This window comes from Pieris brassicae, chromosome 4, assembly GCF_905147105.1.
Source record: "Pieris brassicae chromosome 4, ilPieBrab1.1, whole genome shotgun sequence".
NCBI lineage: Eukaryota > Metazoa > Arthropoda > Insecta > Lepidoptera > Pieridae > Pieris > Pieris brassicae.
In genome coordinates, this window is record NC_059668.1 from 7022085 (window position 1) to 7036826 (window position 14742).

The 14742-nt window shown below is 32.0% G+C and overlaps 1 protein-coding gene across 2 annotated transcripts in view; it reads left to right on the forward strand.

Moving 5' to 3' along the window:
- LOC123708830 (protein winged eye) overlaps window positions 1-14742 on the forward strand; it is a 72644-nt gene that overhangs the window by 32241 nt on the left and 25661 nt on the right. For both annotated transcript variants that reach the window (XM_045659747.1, XM_045659748.1), the window contains exons 2-6: window positions 7406-7491; window positions 7811-7882; window positions 12318-12441; window positions 12800-12971; window positions 13561-13753. In XM_045659747.1, coding sequence (XP_045515703.1) covers window positions 7434-7491; window positions 7811-7882; window positions 12318-12441; window positions 12800-12971; window positions 13561-13753 — 619 coding nt within the window. In that variant the 5' untranslated portion in view covers window positions 7406-7433. The remainder of the gene's footprint in view (window positions 1-7405; window positions 7492-7810; window positions 7883-12317; window positions 12442-12799; window positions 12972-13560; window positions 13754-14742) is intronic.

Consider the following 14742-nt stretch of genomic DNA (forward strand, 5'->3'; position numbering starts at 1 on the left):
TTATAAACATATGATCAAAGATAAGGTTTAGTTGAATCATGTCCTACGTCAATTATATAATTTCCTACTCGTATAGCAGATATTACTTTGTTGGCTTTGCGACCCAAGAAGTGATTAGGCCTCCGAAATGAGAAGCTTCCAGCGCTTCCAACAGTGTTCTTATACGTTCACAAAATTATAAATGATATATATTTAATATATTTTTTAAGTCAACGAGAATGGATTATGAATATTGGCTATGCCAAAAATTTACGGACTGATATAGGAACAACATTTGTATGACAATCAATTTCTGGTTTAATATGAAACATTTATTAATGGAAACTTTGGTTCCTACCGTTATAATGATTTTGACACGAGCATACAATTAGGCGAGATTAATTTATAAAATGAGCATTTAGGAATAATATGTAAAACATTTTAAAGCCAATTATGCATTTATAATCATTATAATACATATGGAGACGAAATATTGCGCTTCCTCGGCAGCACATTAATATTGCCAACCACCTTAGCATCAATTTAATTATAATTACTATGCAGATAATATAAACATTTACATGCTATAATATTTATGACAGTTTTCCGTTTTGACCACACACCTGCACTAACGATGCTTTTGCCTCGTTATATTATTAGTAGGCTGTTTATACCAGCTACCGTCTTATAATAAATTACTCTAATGTGCTTATGTTTTCCTGGTTCTAGACAATTTTTTACTCAGAGTGAAATTACTTATTTTAAATAAATAAATTTATTTTAAATCGCACTCGCCATATGACATTTACCTTGGATCACAATCTAATCTTGAGTTCTGTCAATATGTCAATTTTGGCTTAAACAGACAATTCGTTATATCAATAGAAATATTAGAAAAGCATTGTTAGCTTGCTAGCTTTTTGCTCGTGATTAAGGTTTTCGGTTTCTCCTCACCAATCATATTATGTATCAACTCTAGCCATGGTTTCTTTGTAATAAATCTATAGGCAATTCTGCATCTTGAATTTACGATAAAATAATTCTTTAGTTTTTCTAGGCACAGGCTTCTTAATCTACTTTCGCAGAGAATTTGCAGAAAATGTTTATATTTGAAAATTACATTGTAACCATGGGAACAAATACTTATTTGTCGAATTTATACATAAAATACCCAATAGCTCACTCTTAACACTAAACTGTATCTACAGCCCGAAGAACGTCAAATAATACCCAGCGTTGTAAGAGAAAAACCAGTTCTGGACACTTTAGTCTAAAGTAATAGGAGGTTTTATTTATTATAGTAAAAAAATCGCGACAAACGCCAATCCTTGGTATTTATCAATAATAAATAATCTTAGTAATTGTTATTTAATTTCTTTTAAAAACAGTAACAAGTGATTCCTAAAATCCAATAAATCAACATAGCGTCTATTGCGATATCGGTATATTCTAGGAACCGCCTACCTCTGCCCAGGTAGCGCCCTTGGTGTTACCTCGCTAGTGATGGTGTATCGACTGTCGATGAAAACGCAAGTTTAGTTGTTGTTTTCCTGTTTAATTTAATTATAACAATTTTTACGCCTATTGGATTACATTTTCGTTCTTATAAAAGTTAGATTGATCTAACGAGACCGACACGGCGACGTCAAATACGATATCTTGTGCAAATAATTTATTGTGTTGCAAATGCGTGAGCAGTTAGTATAACTTGATTTTGTCTGAAACATTTTATAAAGAGATAAATAACTTTACAGTTTTTATATTTAGAAAATCTTCTAGATATAAAAATATTAAAAACATTTAATTTTATATCAGATAAATACATTCGTTAAAAATGTTTAAACAACCCGTAATTAGTTTTACATATCAGTGCGTGTTTTGTTACAATTTATTAGTTTTAAAATCTAACTCAGTGCAATTTAAATGCAAAGTATTTTTATTTAATCAAGAAAAAAGTAATGAATATGGAAGAAAATTAGTACTAAGCTCAATTAAATAGATTAAAATGAGATAAATGTTAACCAGGATCGGTTTAATTGTGATAAATAAATAAGTCTTGTGCCGGCTCGTTGCTTCCAACACCATGACAACAGAAAGGGTACAAGTTATCTAACAAACTGTAGTGTCAGAACTAAGATGTCTTTTAGGGAGTCATTAGTATGTCTTTTTATGGCTGTTAAATTCTATTTTCAACAACCGTAAGTGATTGTTATGTAAATTACAAAAGCAATTATCTTGCGAGATCGTACTTAATTGCACGAATGCACCAATGAGCTGGCTATGCCGTGTTCGCTCAAGTATGCCGGAGTGTGCCTAATTGGTACGGTAAGCGATGGAAATGTTCTAAATAATTACAGCTATTATCATAGATTCACTGTTTTTGTTTGATTTAGATGTATGAAATGTTTTGTGTGAAACATTCATGGAATTTGGAAACGTTGGTAATTGTTAGATTTACATTAGACAATAGAAGAGGCTCACACAACAAAAACACTTGTTTGTTTTTTGCTTTAGTTAGTTTACAGCGATACAGTTGTTTGATGGGGTTTTCTTGTTTATTATAACAATAATATAATATCAATTTGTATTTCATAGCAGTGCCTATTAATCGATAAATGCATGATTTTGGGCACATCTCTATTGAGTCTTAGCCGTAACTTCCCGCTGTGTTGAGAATTTTTTCTATTGTTTTTTTTGTCGTATTCTTCGAATTGCATCGTGTTTTTTGTTTAAATTTGGCCCCTCTAGCGAAGTTTAATTGGATTCATTTTTTTTATTTGGACGTAGTGATATCACTTGAAACTTAAAAAAATATGCACTCGGACATAGAGTTATTTTATTCTTTTTTTTTTAACGTAATAAATAAATTACCGAGTTTATTGCATTATTATTAAGTTTCAAATAAAGTTTGATATCCATAATATTCGTATTATCAAAACTAAGCTTAGTTGTCGATGTTGTAAATATCAGCCATCAGTTTTTTTGTTAAAAAAATACGTTAAACATTTTCCGTAACTCCCGCCGTTCCCTCTTCTCCCTCTGAAATAGCTGGGATAATTACATCAGTGAGTACCAAGGCCGCATAACTGTATAGACGGTGGGATAGCTACCACCCCTACGCAAACATTCTGTCTGGACGTGGATTGTGCACTCATCTGTGTGCGTGCATTCCATAGTTTTTATTGTTATCTACATGTTGGAAATGGCGCCGTAGTAATTAATTATTAAAGCGTCGTTTTTATTAAGAGTATACTGTTTTACTCTTGTGTTTCGTATATCTTCATGTTTAGGAAGTCACGGATAATATCACCATAAAAAATACAATATATACTATTTATTGGTTTTTGTTTTATGACTTAAAAGAAAATATTCGCTGTCACGACGTATAACATGTCTCTGTTTTTTTTCTGTAAACTATAAAAAAAAACAATGTTGTACCTTGCTGTCGAACATCGTACGTCGTAATTTTTCGTCTTTTACCGTAAGCAAACTTTGTATATTTAATGTAGTTTATTTACTCCTTACGTTTGCTTCAGCTATTCGCCTATTATGTTATGATATTGAAGTAACTACTGACCAAAGCCGTAAATTAAACTGTTAACCGCACAATGACGTCAAATGAAGCTGAAAACAAACGAACGATAAGTTATCGGTTCCGGCCGATAGCGGCTTGAGCTACGATCGAAAAATATTTCGAAATTTCAAAGATTGCATTGCATTACAATGACAAAATTATTGAAGAAAGTAACATTAAATATTAATTATACTTAGTAGTCGGGTATAAGATACTTGATATAGCATTAAAGTAGGCCTTGTAAATCAAACTAGTTTGTGTTAATATGTATTTCAAAAATACATATTATATATAAATAAAATAAACATCTATCATCATATGAAGCATTTTTTTGGTATCGACATTGTTCACTTTAAAAAACAAAGTACCAGGATATCAGCAACATTAATAAGTTAATTTACACGTATAGCAATCATCACAATCACTTAATTGTTGAACTCCGCCCTATAATATCCAGTCGTGAGGGACAGATGTAATATATAATTAGTTTTTATTGGTTTTAACATCCGTTTATGAGTCCTGTGGTCGTGGATCGGAGTGGAGTCTGTATATCTAAATAGCTGACAACACTTTGATATTTTGTTTCTCGGCATAGACACGATCTGTTTTAAGGTTACTAATTATTGCTTCTGTATAATAGAAATACACATGTTACTAGAAATTTCTTAGCTTTCATATGATTGAAAATACAATAAAATAATATATGATTTAACAGTGTTCTCGAGCGTTCCAATTAAGAAAAGTAATGGAAAAAGTGGATTTACCTCCTCTTTAGAGGGTGCTGCCTGGCAACCCTCTTGGATACTCCTCCGAGCTCATGACTTATGACGTCACAATCTCTCTTGAAACGCTTAGAACAGAATTTTTGGATCTTTAGCTTGTGGTACTGTCATAACTATTATTATAACAATTTAAATATATTTATTTGTATTTCAATATTTTTTTGACAATTTACCGCTATGATTATATTCCGAAAGTTATATATTATTATCACAATTATTCTGTTTAGCAGGCTAAAGTATTTTTTAATAAATGTAACGTGCAATAAAAATAATTTCATATTATTATTTATTTGAAATATAGAATATGTTAGTTTGCAACCAGACATTTCGTTATTTGATTTTTATTCTTTTATTTAAGCAACAACGTAAATTTAAAAATAGCGCGCGAAAGGTCGGTAATACCTAACCATAGATAATCAATGTTGCCAACATAAACACCAAATTAATTAGTAGCACAGACACTAAAAGTGGATAACTAGGATTTATAAACAGCCTTTGACATAATGTTCATGATTATAAAATGTAAAAAGTACTAAATTGGATTTAACTCAAGTGTCTACAAAATAAGGAGGTTATTTATATTTCGCGAATGAATTCAAACTAGCAAATTATCTAAAGAGATCTTGAATGAAAGACCCTTGATTTTAGACTCTATTCAAATGCTTTTGAATCATTTGAAAGGATGTTTTTGTTATAGTGGTAAATTTTTCAAAAATAAATTAGTTGCTAATTAGTGTAAGGATAAATGTATTTTGGATTTTAAAGCGCGGCCGGACTCGATACAGTGCTGCCAACCTTAAAAAGAGAATTTTCTTAATTTCCCTAATGTGTAGCAGATCTAGACAGAGTCATTGATAAAATATAATTTGAATACGACGGCAACTTTCAATGCCAATAATGTCCTTATGAATTAGTTTAATCGTTCTAGGAAGCGCATACGATATATATTACTTTAGCTTTATTGTGATTTGGCAAAGTTTTAAACGCTGACGTAGGTAGACGTAAACGAAATTCAGCGCGAACTCACGTATGTCAAAATACAATACATTATCAAGAATTTGAATCTGAAAATTTCGAATAGTACCTCTAGAGTATAGACCATCTCAAGTATTGAAAGAATAATACTTACGTTTCAGTGTTTCTTTTACTATATTTTCAAGTACATACATTCTTGTTCTGTACCCTAGAATAGTTGTAATACGGGAGGACATTCCTGGTGAGGGAACAAAAAAATCCAAAAATAGCAAAACTGTGCAACAGTTAAATGTACATACAAAAACCATTGGTTCGAACGATTAATGAAACGAAAATATAGAATTACCTAAAAATCCAATACGTTTTTAACGTACGTATGTCAGTTACAGTGCTGTACCAAAACTAGACATTCAACTTTTTGCGATATAGAAAGAAATAAGTTCCTGTTGGCTTTGATATATATAAAATACTAGCGGACCTGACAGACGTTCTCCTGTATTAATTATGAATATTGATTTCGAATTGGCATAATAAACTAAAAAAATATTTCAGAAACAAAATGTTTATACACAACATTATATACAACATTCTTCGTTTCTGGCGCGTATAAGGCTACATCGAAAATGTTTGAATTGTAAAAGCGCTATGCACTGAAAAAAAATTGCTATCGTAACAAAAGTCAGGATTACTTAATATGGCGGTTAAGTATTCTAAAATTTTCTAATTTTCCGCGCAATTTTCTTAATTTTTCGTAAGAACCTACTAGCAATAACAAACACAACAAAAAAGTATACAACAAAAGTAGTACATGATGCTGTAGACCAAGGGAAATAGGGATTCATTTTATAGATAGCATGTATATGTTAATAATGGCATATATATATTTCGTATACATATAAATTCTTTTTCGTTTACGAGAGAACGAGTACGTACAGTGTTTTCTTCACATATATCAAAGTTAAATGAAAACTATTGCTTCTATATATTTCTTAATCAAAAGTCAAACCCATATAATTATTGTTTAATATCTATTCAGTATTTGATAGTCAAATCAAGAATCAAAATACGTTTATCCAATTTAGAAGCGTCTTAGCGCATGCTTATGAATGTCAAAATGTTAAAACGTTGAAACTCGGCAAGTTTTACCCTCCCTCTACATTAAAATTATTCAAAGGAAAATGACATGAACCACAACGTCATTAAAGGTACATAAGAAAAAACAATCTTCTCTGTCATTTACCACATTCACAACACTTGAAAGCACAACAAAACAAATTATAACTATGTAACTCTTGCCACGCGTTTTTGTCTTCTAGTCTTGTCTTGTAGTCAATAACTGTGTGTACTTTACACATTAATGTTTTTTTAATATGTATTTTGAATCTGTTTAAAGGCAGTTCTAATATTTTACTAGAAATCACGTTATAATGTTAAAGCAGCGTATACTTAGGCCCATAACTTAAGTATTTGTTTTCTGAAACCTGTAACATGACCGGAAAAGTTTTCCCTTATTTCTTGTATTGCTATTGTGAATATCACTATTCTTTAAACGAGAACTAATATTACTAGTTATAAAATATCCATTAATAGAAATCAATAAATTCGCTTCCTATTTAGATTGCTCGGCCATACTTTTCTCTTAAATCGAATTCGACGAAGTCCAGATAAATCGTCCCTTGGACCTTACAAAAGTAAAACGGGTTATCGTAATTTATTATTCACACTTTATGTCTGTCCTATAAATAGTCACGCCATTTTACCCCTTAATAAATGGTAACACGGATTAAATTAGCTTAATTTGATATTTTTTTGGAAATAAACAGCAAATTAATGAGAAATAACGCAATAATTTCTTCTAAACAGTGGTTTAGTCGTTGTAAATTAATGAAATCGTGGATACTTTTAGAAGATGCAAATCGCAAATTCTTTGCTCAGTTAAATTATTATTGATCACAAAAAAAACATGTAGGTACGATTATGTAATCTACTGGAAGACTGCGAGAATATTTCCAGCGTATAAAGCAGCATAGGCAACATAAATAGTCATTTATTAAATGTATGAACATTGATGCTATAATAAGTATGTTTGTCGCAGGTGGTGAGGTGGTTCAGCACGAGGGGCGATGCTGGGCGGGGCGGCGGGGGGCGCCCGCTCCCGCCCGCCCTCTGATCTCCAACAAGGTATGTGGCTCTGGTACTTCGTTTTATGCTAGCTTCAGTTCATATTGCAATTTTTTATGTCATAAATGCCACCCTCGTGACCAAGGTAGGTTTTTCGAGTTGCCAGAAGCCTTAAAAATATTTTATTGCCTGTAATCAAACGATTTGCAGAAATTTTTTTTAGAAAAAGATTTCCACTGTAAGTTTCACTTTGGGCTGGCTCTGCGACTCAAAAAGTTTCTAGGCCTCGGAAACTAGAAACGTCCAGCGCAGCTTCTATAAGATTCGAAGTACGAAATTACATAAGATTTTAATTGATAATTTATTTATTTTTCCATAGGCGTTGCGAGATTCCCGCTCTACTCTTTGTTCCCGAATCAAGGCAGTACTAACAGGACCTCAATACATAAAGGTAAATTTAATCTGTAACCTACGTAAAAACTATCGTTTTTCATGGAGGTGTGTGTATAAATCTATTTTGGCGGTGAGACCGTAACTATTAGAATATTGTAGCTTGGGTTTAAAATTGGATGTGATAACGGCGTTATCTTCAATAGGCTATTTGACAGTATAACAAATAAAGTGTTGTTGAGTGTAATCTGTATAAAACATGGTTTTAAAAAGTGTTATTGGCTAAAATGATTTGTAAATTAGTCTATTATATAAAATAAAAATGTTTGCATGTACTAGTGTACATACGTAACAAGTGAAGCTTCTTTATGACATTATTTTTCGAAAATGATCTGCTATATGCAACTTTATAGAAATTAGTTTAATAAAGTTAAATTAGATAAAGTTTTTATTTTTAAAAGGATTTTATTATCATGGACCTGAATACAAATATTACAATTGTTTAATTTTACCTTATTAGATTATTACATAATTTCATAAATTGTAAAAGAATGATTACTATAATTGTTATCGTTATTATATATTTTTGTTATTAATGGCTTCGAATGTCTTCGAATCAACCGTGGTAGGGACAACAAAAAGTTGGCGCGGACTGAAAAATGTGACGCGTAACCGTAAAATAAATAAAATAAAGAAGTAGCCGATAAAGAAGTTTGACTTCAATTTTTTTTAAATAAAATAACCATAACTAGATTTTTATAAGTCAGTCGCTTGACATTCTGTTACAAACTGTCACAGATTAGTTGAATCGACGATGATGCAGCATTTATATGTCTTCGCCTGTCTAATCCTAATACCGTCTTAGAGTTTAATTTCTTCGGAGACTGTTATTGTTCGAATATTATATTTATATGTGTAATTTAAGAATGATAATTGACACGTAAACAACTTGACGTTTGGCAGACATGGTTTTTTATAGGGTTTGGTGCGACGCCATTTTGTCAAGAGTTTTAGCGGATTTATGGAATTATGAATAAACTCATTTGTATTTTTAAAAATACTTATTTATTAAAATATCGATTTGTATAGGTTCTATAGTCTCTAATAAATAATTTGGAATGTTTTTTAAAATGTAAATAGCTTATATCCAATTCAATTTACAGCATTTCTGTAGACATATTGGGTGCGTAATGGGATAAACAAATACGGACGTCATAGTCGCCGAATGATAAAATCGTAGAATAAAATTCCGTCACAGATTTCAATTTATTAACGGAAATTATTGGTATATTAATCTATATATAGTATATAAAGTGATATAATAATAACGTAAATGATTCTGAACATTATTTCACGTGTTTTAATAATAAAATATGTGTTTGTACTTACTTATACTCGCGTTAGAAGTTATACTTCTTTGGCGTAACAAGATAAAAATCTTTTCAAAAATTAGTATCGTTTTCTCTACGATAACGATAACGATAACGATAAACGATAGAAAAAAAATCTCATTATGATTCTAATAAGCCGCCAAAAGAAGTGTAATTTCTAGGCCTCAGTTTTACCGTGTCATCATTTATTTTCTAATAGGCCAGTGGATGAGCCTTCTGTGCTTGACACACGCCTTCAAATTTTCTGGTCATACTGGTTTACTTAACATGTTTTCCTTCAGCGTACATCAGTGCTTAATGCTCATAGACAAACAGTCCTCGGACGAAAAAAGATCGAACAAATGGCCTCAGGAATGAGAGTCGAAAGAAGCCACTAGGCCAACACTTCTCATAGATCTATAATAATATTAAAGATTTCGGATAACAAGGAGCTTTAATGGAAAATGCTGCAAAATACTATTTTACATAAAAGGGTAAAAGTTTAATATATAATTTTTTTCCCTTCTTCTAAGAAATGTGTGTGTTATTATTTATAAATTTTCACGTGATACGAAACAAGCAAAATGGTCGCCAAAAAGAAAGGTTTGATTTGTGGTTTAAGTTCGGTTCAAGCGTGACAAATTGGCTTCAATAGAGGGACCTAGCTCGGGTAATGAAAAAATTCTATTACACCGGGATAATGGGGATTGCGGTGTTACGTGATACTTTTGAGTGACAGCGACTAATTGATTGGAAACCTTCTTGGATAAAATCAATTTAATTATTTATTTAAATCAATTTTCAGAATACATATTCACAGCTTTTTTTAACATTGTTAGTATTATAATTCACTCAAAAGAAAGTTTTAAAGGGCAATGTCAGGATTAGATTTAATATAAGACGCATTATGATAGCAAATCGCTGATAGTTTGGCCTTATTAAATATTTTCTATAGCGACAAAAAGAGTACTAAGCTAGTACTGTACAAATCTCTGCTGCGACCAGTTTTCACTTACGTTTTTAAACCTGGGCCATAAGAAAAAAGGACGAGCTTGCTCTCCTCACCTTCGAGTTTTTGCTTTAATATGGAATTTTATAATATCCTTGACGACGCCAACATTGTCCAATTCATAAAATGCAACAGGCTCAAGTGACTGGGATATGTGCACCAAATGGCGGACGACAGAACCCTTGAACTTACACGCTGGTGACAAGAAAAGCGGCAGGCCAAGTCTTCGTTGGTGGGATGGAGTCCCGAAATAATAGATGTTCAATGTTGGACGCAAGAAACACGAAACAGATTGCGATGGTGAAAATTGCTGCTGTATAGTCATTGATGATGATGATGAGAATAATTGAAAAGCGTTTAGAAATAGTTTTTGTATTGTAGGTAAAGCTTACTGAATTAATTTATATGTGAGTAATTAAAAAAAAGATATCCATCTAGATGAGATTGAGTGACAACGACATTCCAGTTCTAAATCGTTTAGTCCATCAGATTTATTCACTTCATACCGGTCGTGTACTGATTATAGCTCGCGCATCACTGCCTATAAACTCGTTTCACAGAATCGATAACCTACATTGCTAGTATACTATAGCTACTGTCATGTTGCCCTAGTGATTTATTTACTTTGTGTTCATAACATTTTTAAATAAATGAACAAAAGTTAAGTAGTAAAGTTAGTAAGTAGTAGTTAGTTCATAAATTAACTAAAAATTTATCTAATGGATTCGTTCGTAATCAAGGGCATCCTTTTCTACTCGAATCTTTTTGAGCAATCAAAGTAATTAAGAAGTTAGTCTAAGTTTTTAATATTTAATAACAGAACTTGTTACCATTAATTTGGTTTGAATATTATATAAACTAATAAATAAATTCTAAAGCTAACCGACCAAATTTCCTGTCCATTGAGTAGTACAGACATATCTACTTCTTATCATGCTTAATCTTTAATTTACTTATACGGAGAGAATATCTGTGGAGTGTCAGGCGTGTAATGCAGTGATGTGCCGGCTACTCAGTTCATTTCAGAATATTTGATTACCGCGACGAATTTGATGCGTTATGAGAATTGTTTGCATTCTTCGGTGTGTCATGGAATTCATTTTAATGGATTTAATAGTAGCTGACCTCTAGCTATTTCTGCTACCCTAGTAACAACGATGAAACCACATGACAGGCAAATTTATGAGATTCCGTTTAATTTCTAATAATTTTGTTAAGTTTGTTTCCCTTTCTTCCTCTCTCTCTCTATTAATAAAGAAAAAACTTTTTTTTATAGTCGAAATTTTCTTTACTAAATTAATTTCCCGTTCCCAGGCTGGTGTATAATTTTTAAAATGGGATTTCTACATGTGTTGCCTGGGGCGCTTGACACGAACTTAATTAAGGTCCGACTCCCGAGGGACACCCGAAATAGACTGATTCACGGCTACGTCAAAAGATTAAAGCAAGATTATGGGATTTTAATATGCGTTTTAGGGAGGAAATTTCGTGTACTTAGAAGAAGTTCCGTATTAATTAAACATACAAAGAGAACGCATAAAATACAGCGCTTATTTACTATGCAATCATACATTTACTATTTGATTACTACTTATGTGCCTACCAACCAAAAACCCTTTACTGAGGATCCTAAGTTAATTTAATTAAGAGATTTTTCATGTATAACGCATTCAACAACTTAAATATTCGCTCCGATCGATGTTTAGAACAGATAAGATATATATCATTGGGGCAGACAGAGTCTATATTTTATTAAATTGAAATCCTTGGGTGTAATTAGCAACTTTTAAATTGCTGCCATTTTATTCAGTTGCATAAGGTTAATGCAGCAATTTGGATCGATTATAAATTTTGTTTTGCCTTCATTGTCATAAAAGATAAGTATTTCTTATAACTATTTCAAATACAATTGTCAAAATGGTCAAATTGGTTCTTTGTCAGTTCTATATAAATCTCGTTTGCCTTGCTCTAAGCTGGTAAATTGTAGCTCGTGTCGCTCATATTTTATCATTATAGTAGGTAAAATGAATAATTCAATTATTCATTTATAATATATGATATTTATAATTTATAAGCGTATCGTATTACTTTGCTTATTTATTATACATTTGTTACAGTAACAGAGAGCCTATTCTCAACATCGCTGTCCACGTTTGGTGTGCCTACACCGCCGCCAAACTCGCCATATTCGCCGTTGCAGTTAGAACTTCTCAACTGCAACCGCCTGCTGCTTGCTGACAAGTAAGTACATTCCTTTCCGTAATTCGCAACTTTACCTTTAAATTTAAATTAAAAGCTAAGTAATACTTAACAGATCAATCAGCGAATCGAAACGCATGACAAGAAATTGTTACTTTTCATTGAACGAGACCCAAAAATGTATGCGGAGTATATGAAGTTGTAGGAATGTATGGGCGTAATTTGGCTAGATTTTACTTAAGTCGAACAAGGATTGTGGCATTTACTATTAGTTAAAATCGATTTCTGTCCTTAACTTCTTGTAACAAACAATATTCATAAATTAGTAGATTATCAAAATAAAATTAATTATTGAATTATGTAATCTCCACGTAAGTTATTCATAATTTTTTTTGTACAGGGACAGTAGTAAAATGGAAGAGGCCAAACTGGGCAAATGTATGCCAGAATCTCTTTGCTGCCCAGACCAACGACAGATTATTGAAGGTGTCAATATGATGCAGCCTTTGTCTATCAAAACTGAACAGGCGAAGCGGACCTGCAACACATGTCTTACTAATTCACCTAAAAAGGTATTATATATTTTTTATACCTACTGTTAAAAAACTTAGCGATTAAAAAAGTGGCGGAGAGTTTATTGCCAGTTCTTCTCTTCCGTTCCATACCCTTGATTTAAGAACTGGCAGTAAATTTAAAATTAGAAGCATTTTATATTGATTTCATTTTTGACGTTCATAAGTGTACATTGTGTTACCTATATGAATAAATGATGTTGACTTGACGTGACTTATCATATCATACTATTTAAAAAAGAGACATCTTGATTAATCTGTATACAAATAGATAGTAAAAAACGCTATACAAGATCTTTAAATAGCTCCCTCCTATTTCCAACCAAAAGAAGTCGCACGATCAATAAACTAAAATTAGGCATACAAATATCCCTCATTTGCCTATACAGCCTTGTTGACACCTGGCACTGGTGTGGTACTAAATGCAAACTATTTATTTACATTTAAATGTGTTATTTGCATTTAATTAACGTCAGTAACAAGTATTTGTTAGTTGTTGTTATCAATATCTATCAATAGAAATGAAACATCAAAATGTACATATGCAATCTCCACGCCAATCATTAAGGCCTAGTACTATTCTATGTAGGTTATCCACACGGATGGCGGCTGCAGTCGAACTAATCCTGTGACGTGGCTTGGTGTTGGACAGAACGTCCAAGTGCAGGTGAAACGAGAGCCCCAGCACGTCCACATGTCAGAGCTGGTGGCTGTGAAACTAGAGCAGGCCTCTCCTGGCAATAAGCCTGAACAGCCCACAATTCCTGTGTCTCTTAACAATGGTGAGTGTCTTTTAAACTTTACTGACTACTTTCATTTTCATGTTTGGTTTTGGGAAAAGTGTTTAAAGTACAACAATTTCAATATGTTAAAATATAATTTGTATAGTAGTCGTTATAATATATGTTAACACTGCGTTTTTAAATGCATTTACCGAAGTGATTATAATGCAATTGCCAAATTATATGTAATATAATTAGGCAATTGCATTATTATACACACACACCACAATACCTAATAAAAATTAAATTGAACAAAAAATAACTTAAGTATTGGGCGCGTTCCCCTCTTAATACTTTCTGTTGTTCTGGTCAATGGAAAGCCACATTTTGTGTATTATCACGGTGAAGGTTGAGAAACGAGGTCATCCAACAGAGAGCCGAAGACAAGATAAGATCGACAAACACTACAGTCGAATAATATTGTATCTCCTTGTAATTTATTATAGCCTAGTACAGTAGAAACTCTATATAACGACACTCAAGGGACTCTTCTTGTTCATATTTTTAACGTTACAAAGAGATAGATGTCGGTTAAAATTTATCGGAAATAACAAAAATCTGATAAGAAAAAAAATACGTTTATTTCACTAGTGTTTTACAATAAAAAAACAATTCTTATTTGAACGCTATTATTATTGCCTGTTATTTTCGGTTAGTTATTGATAGGATAGTTATTGAGGATGGGTGTAGTAATGCTATGTTAAGTGTATTCATTGTATGGAAGACAAGCCAACCAAAGCTGAGTGTTTTCGACGCTTTAGGTGGTTTGTTGTTAAATCGAGGGACGTTACATAGAGTTTACAATGTAGTTCTACCGTACAAATAACGGTTCAGTTAACTCTATTTACGTCACCGAATTATATGATGCTGTCAGAGGAACAAATTTTATTGAAAAAAATATATACATAAAGCGTTATTTATAATCATAAAAGGTTTCATGGAATAAATATTAGAAGATTTAATGTTTCCAAAAACAAAATACATTTTTT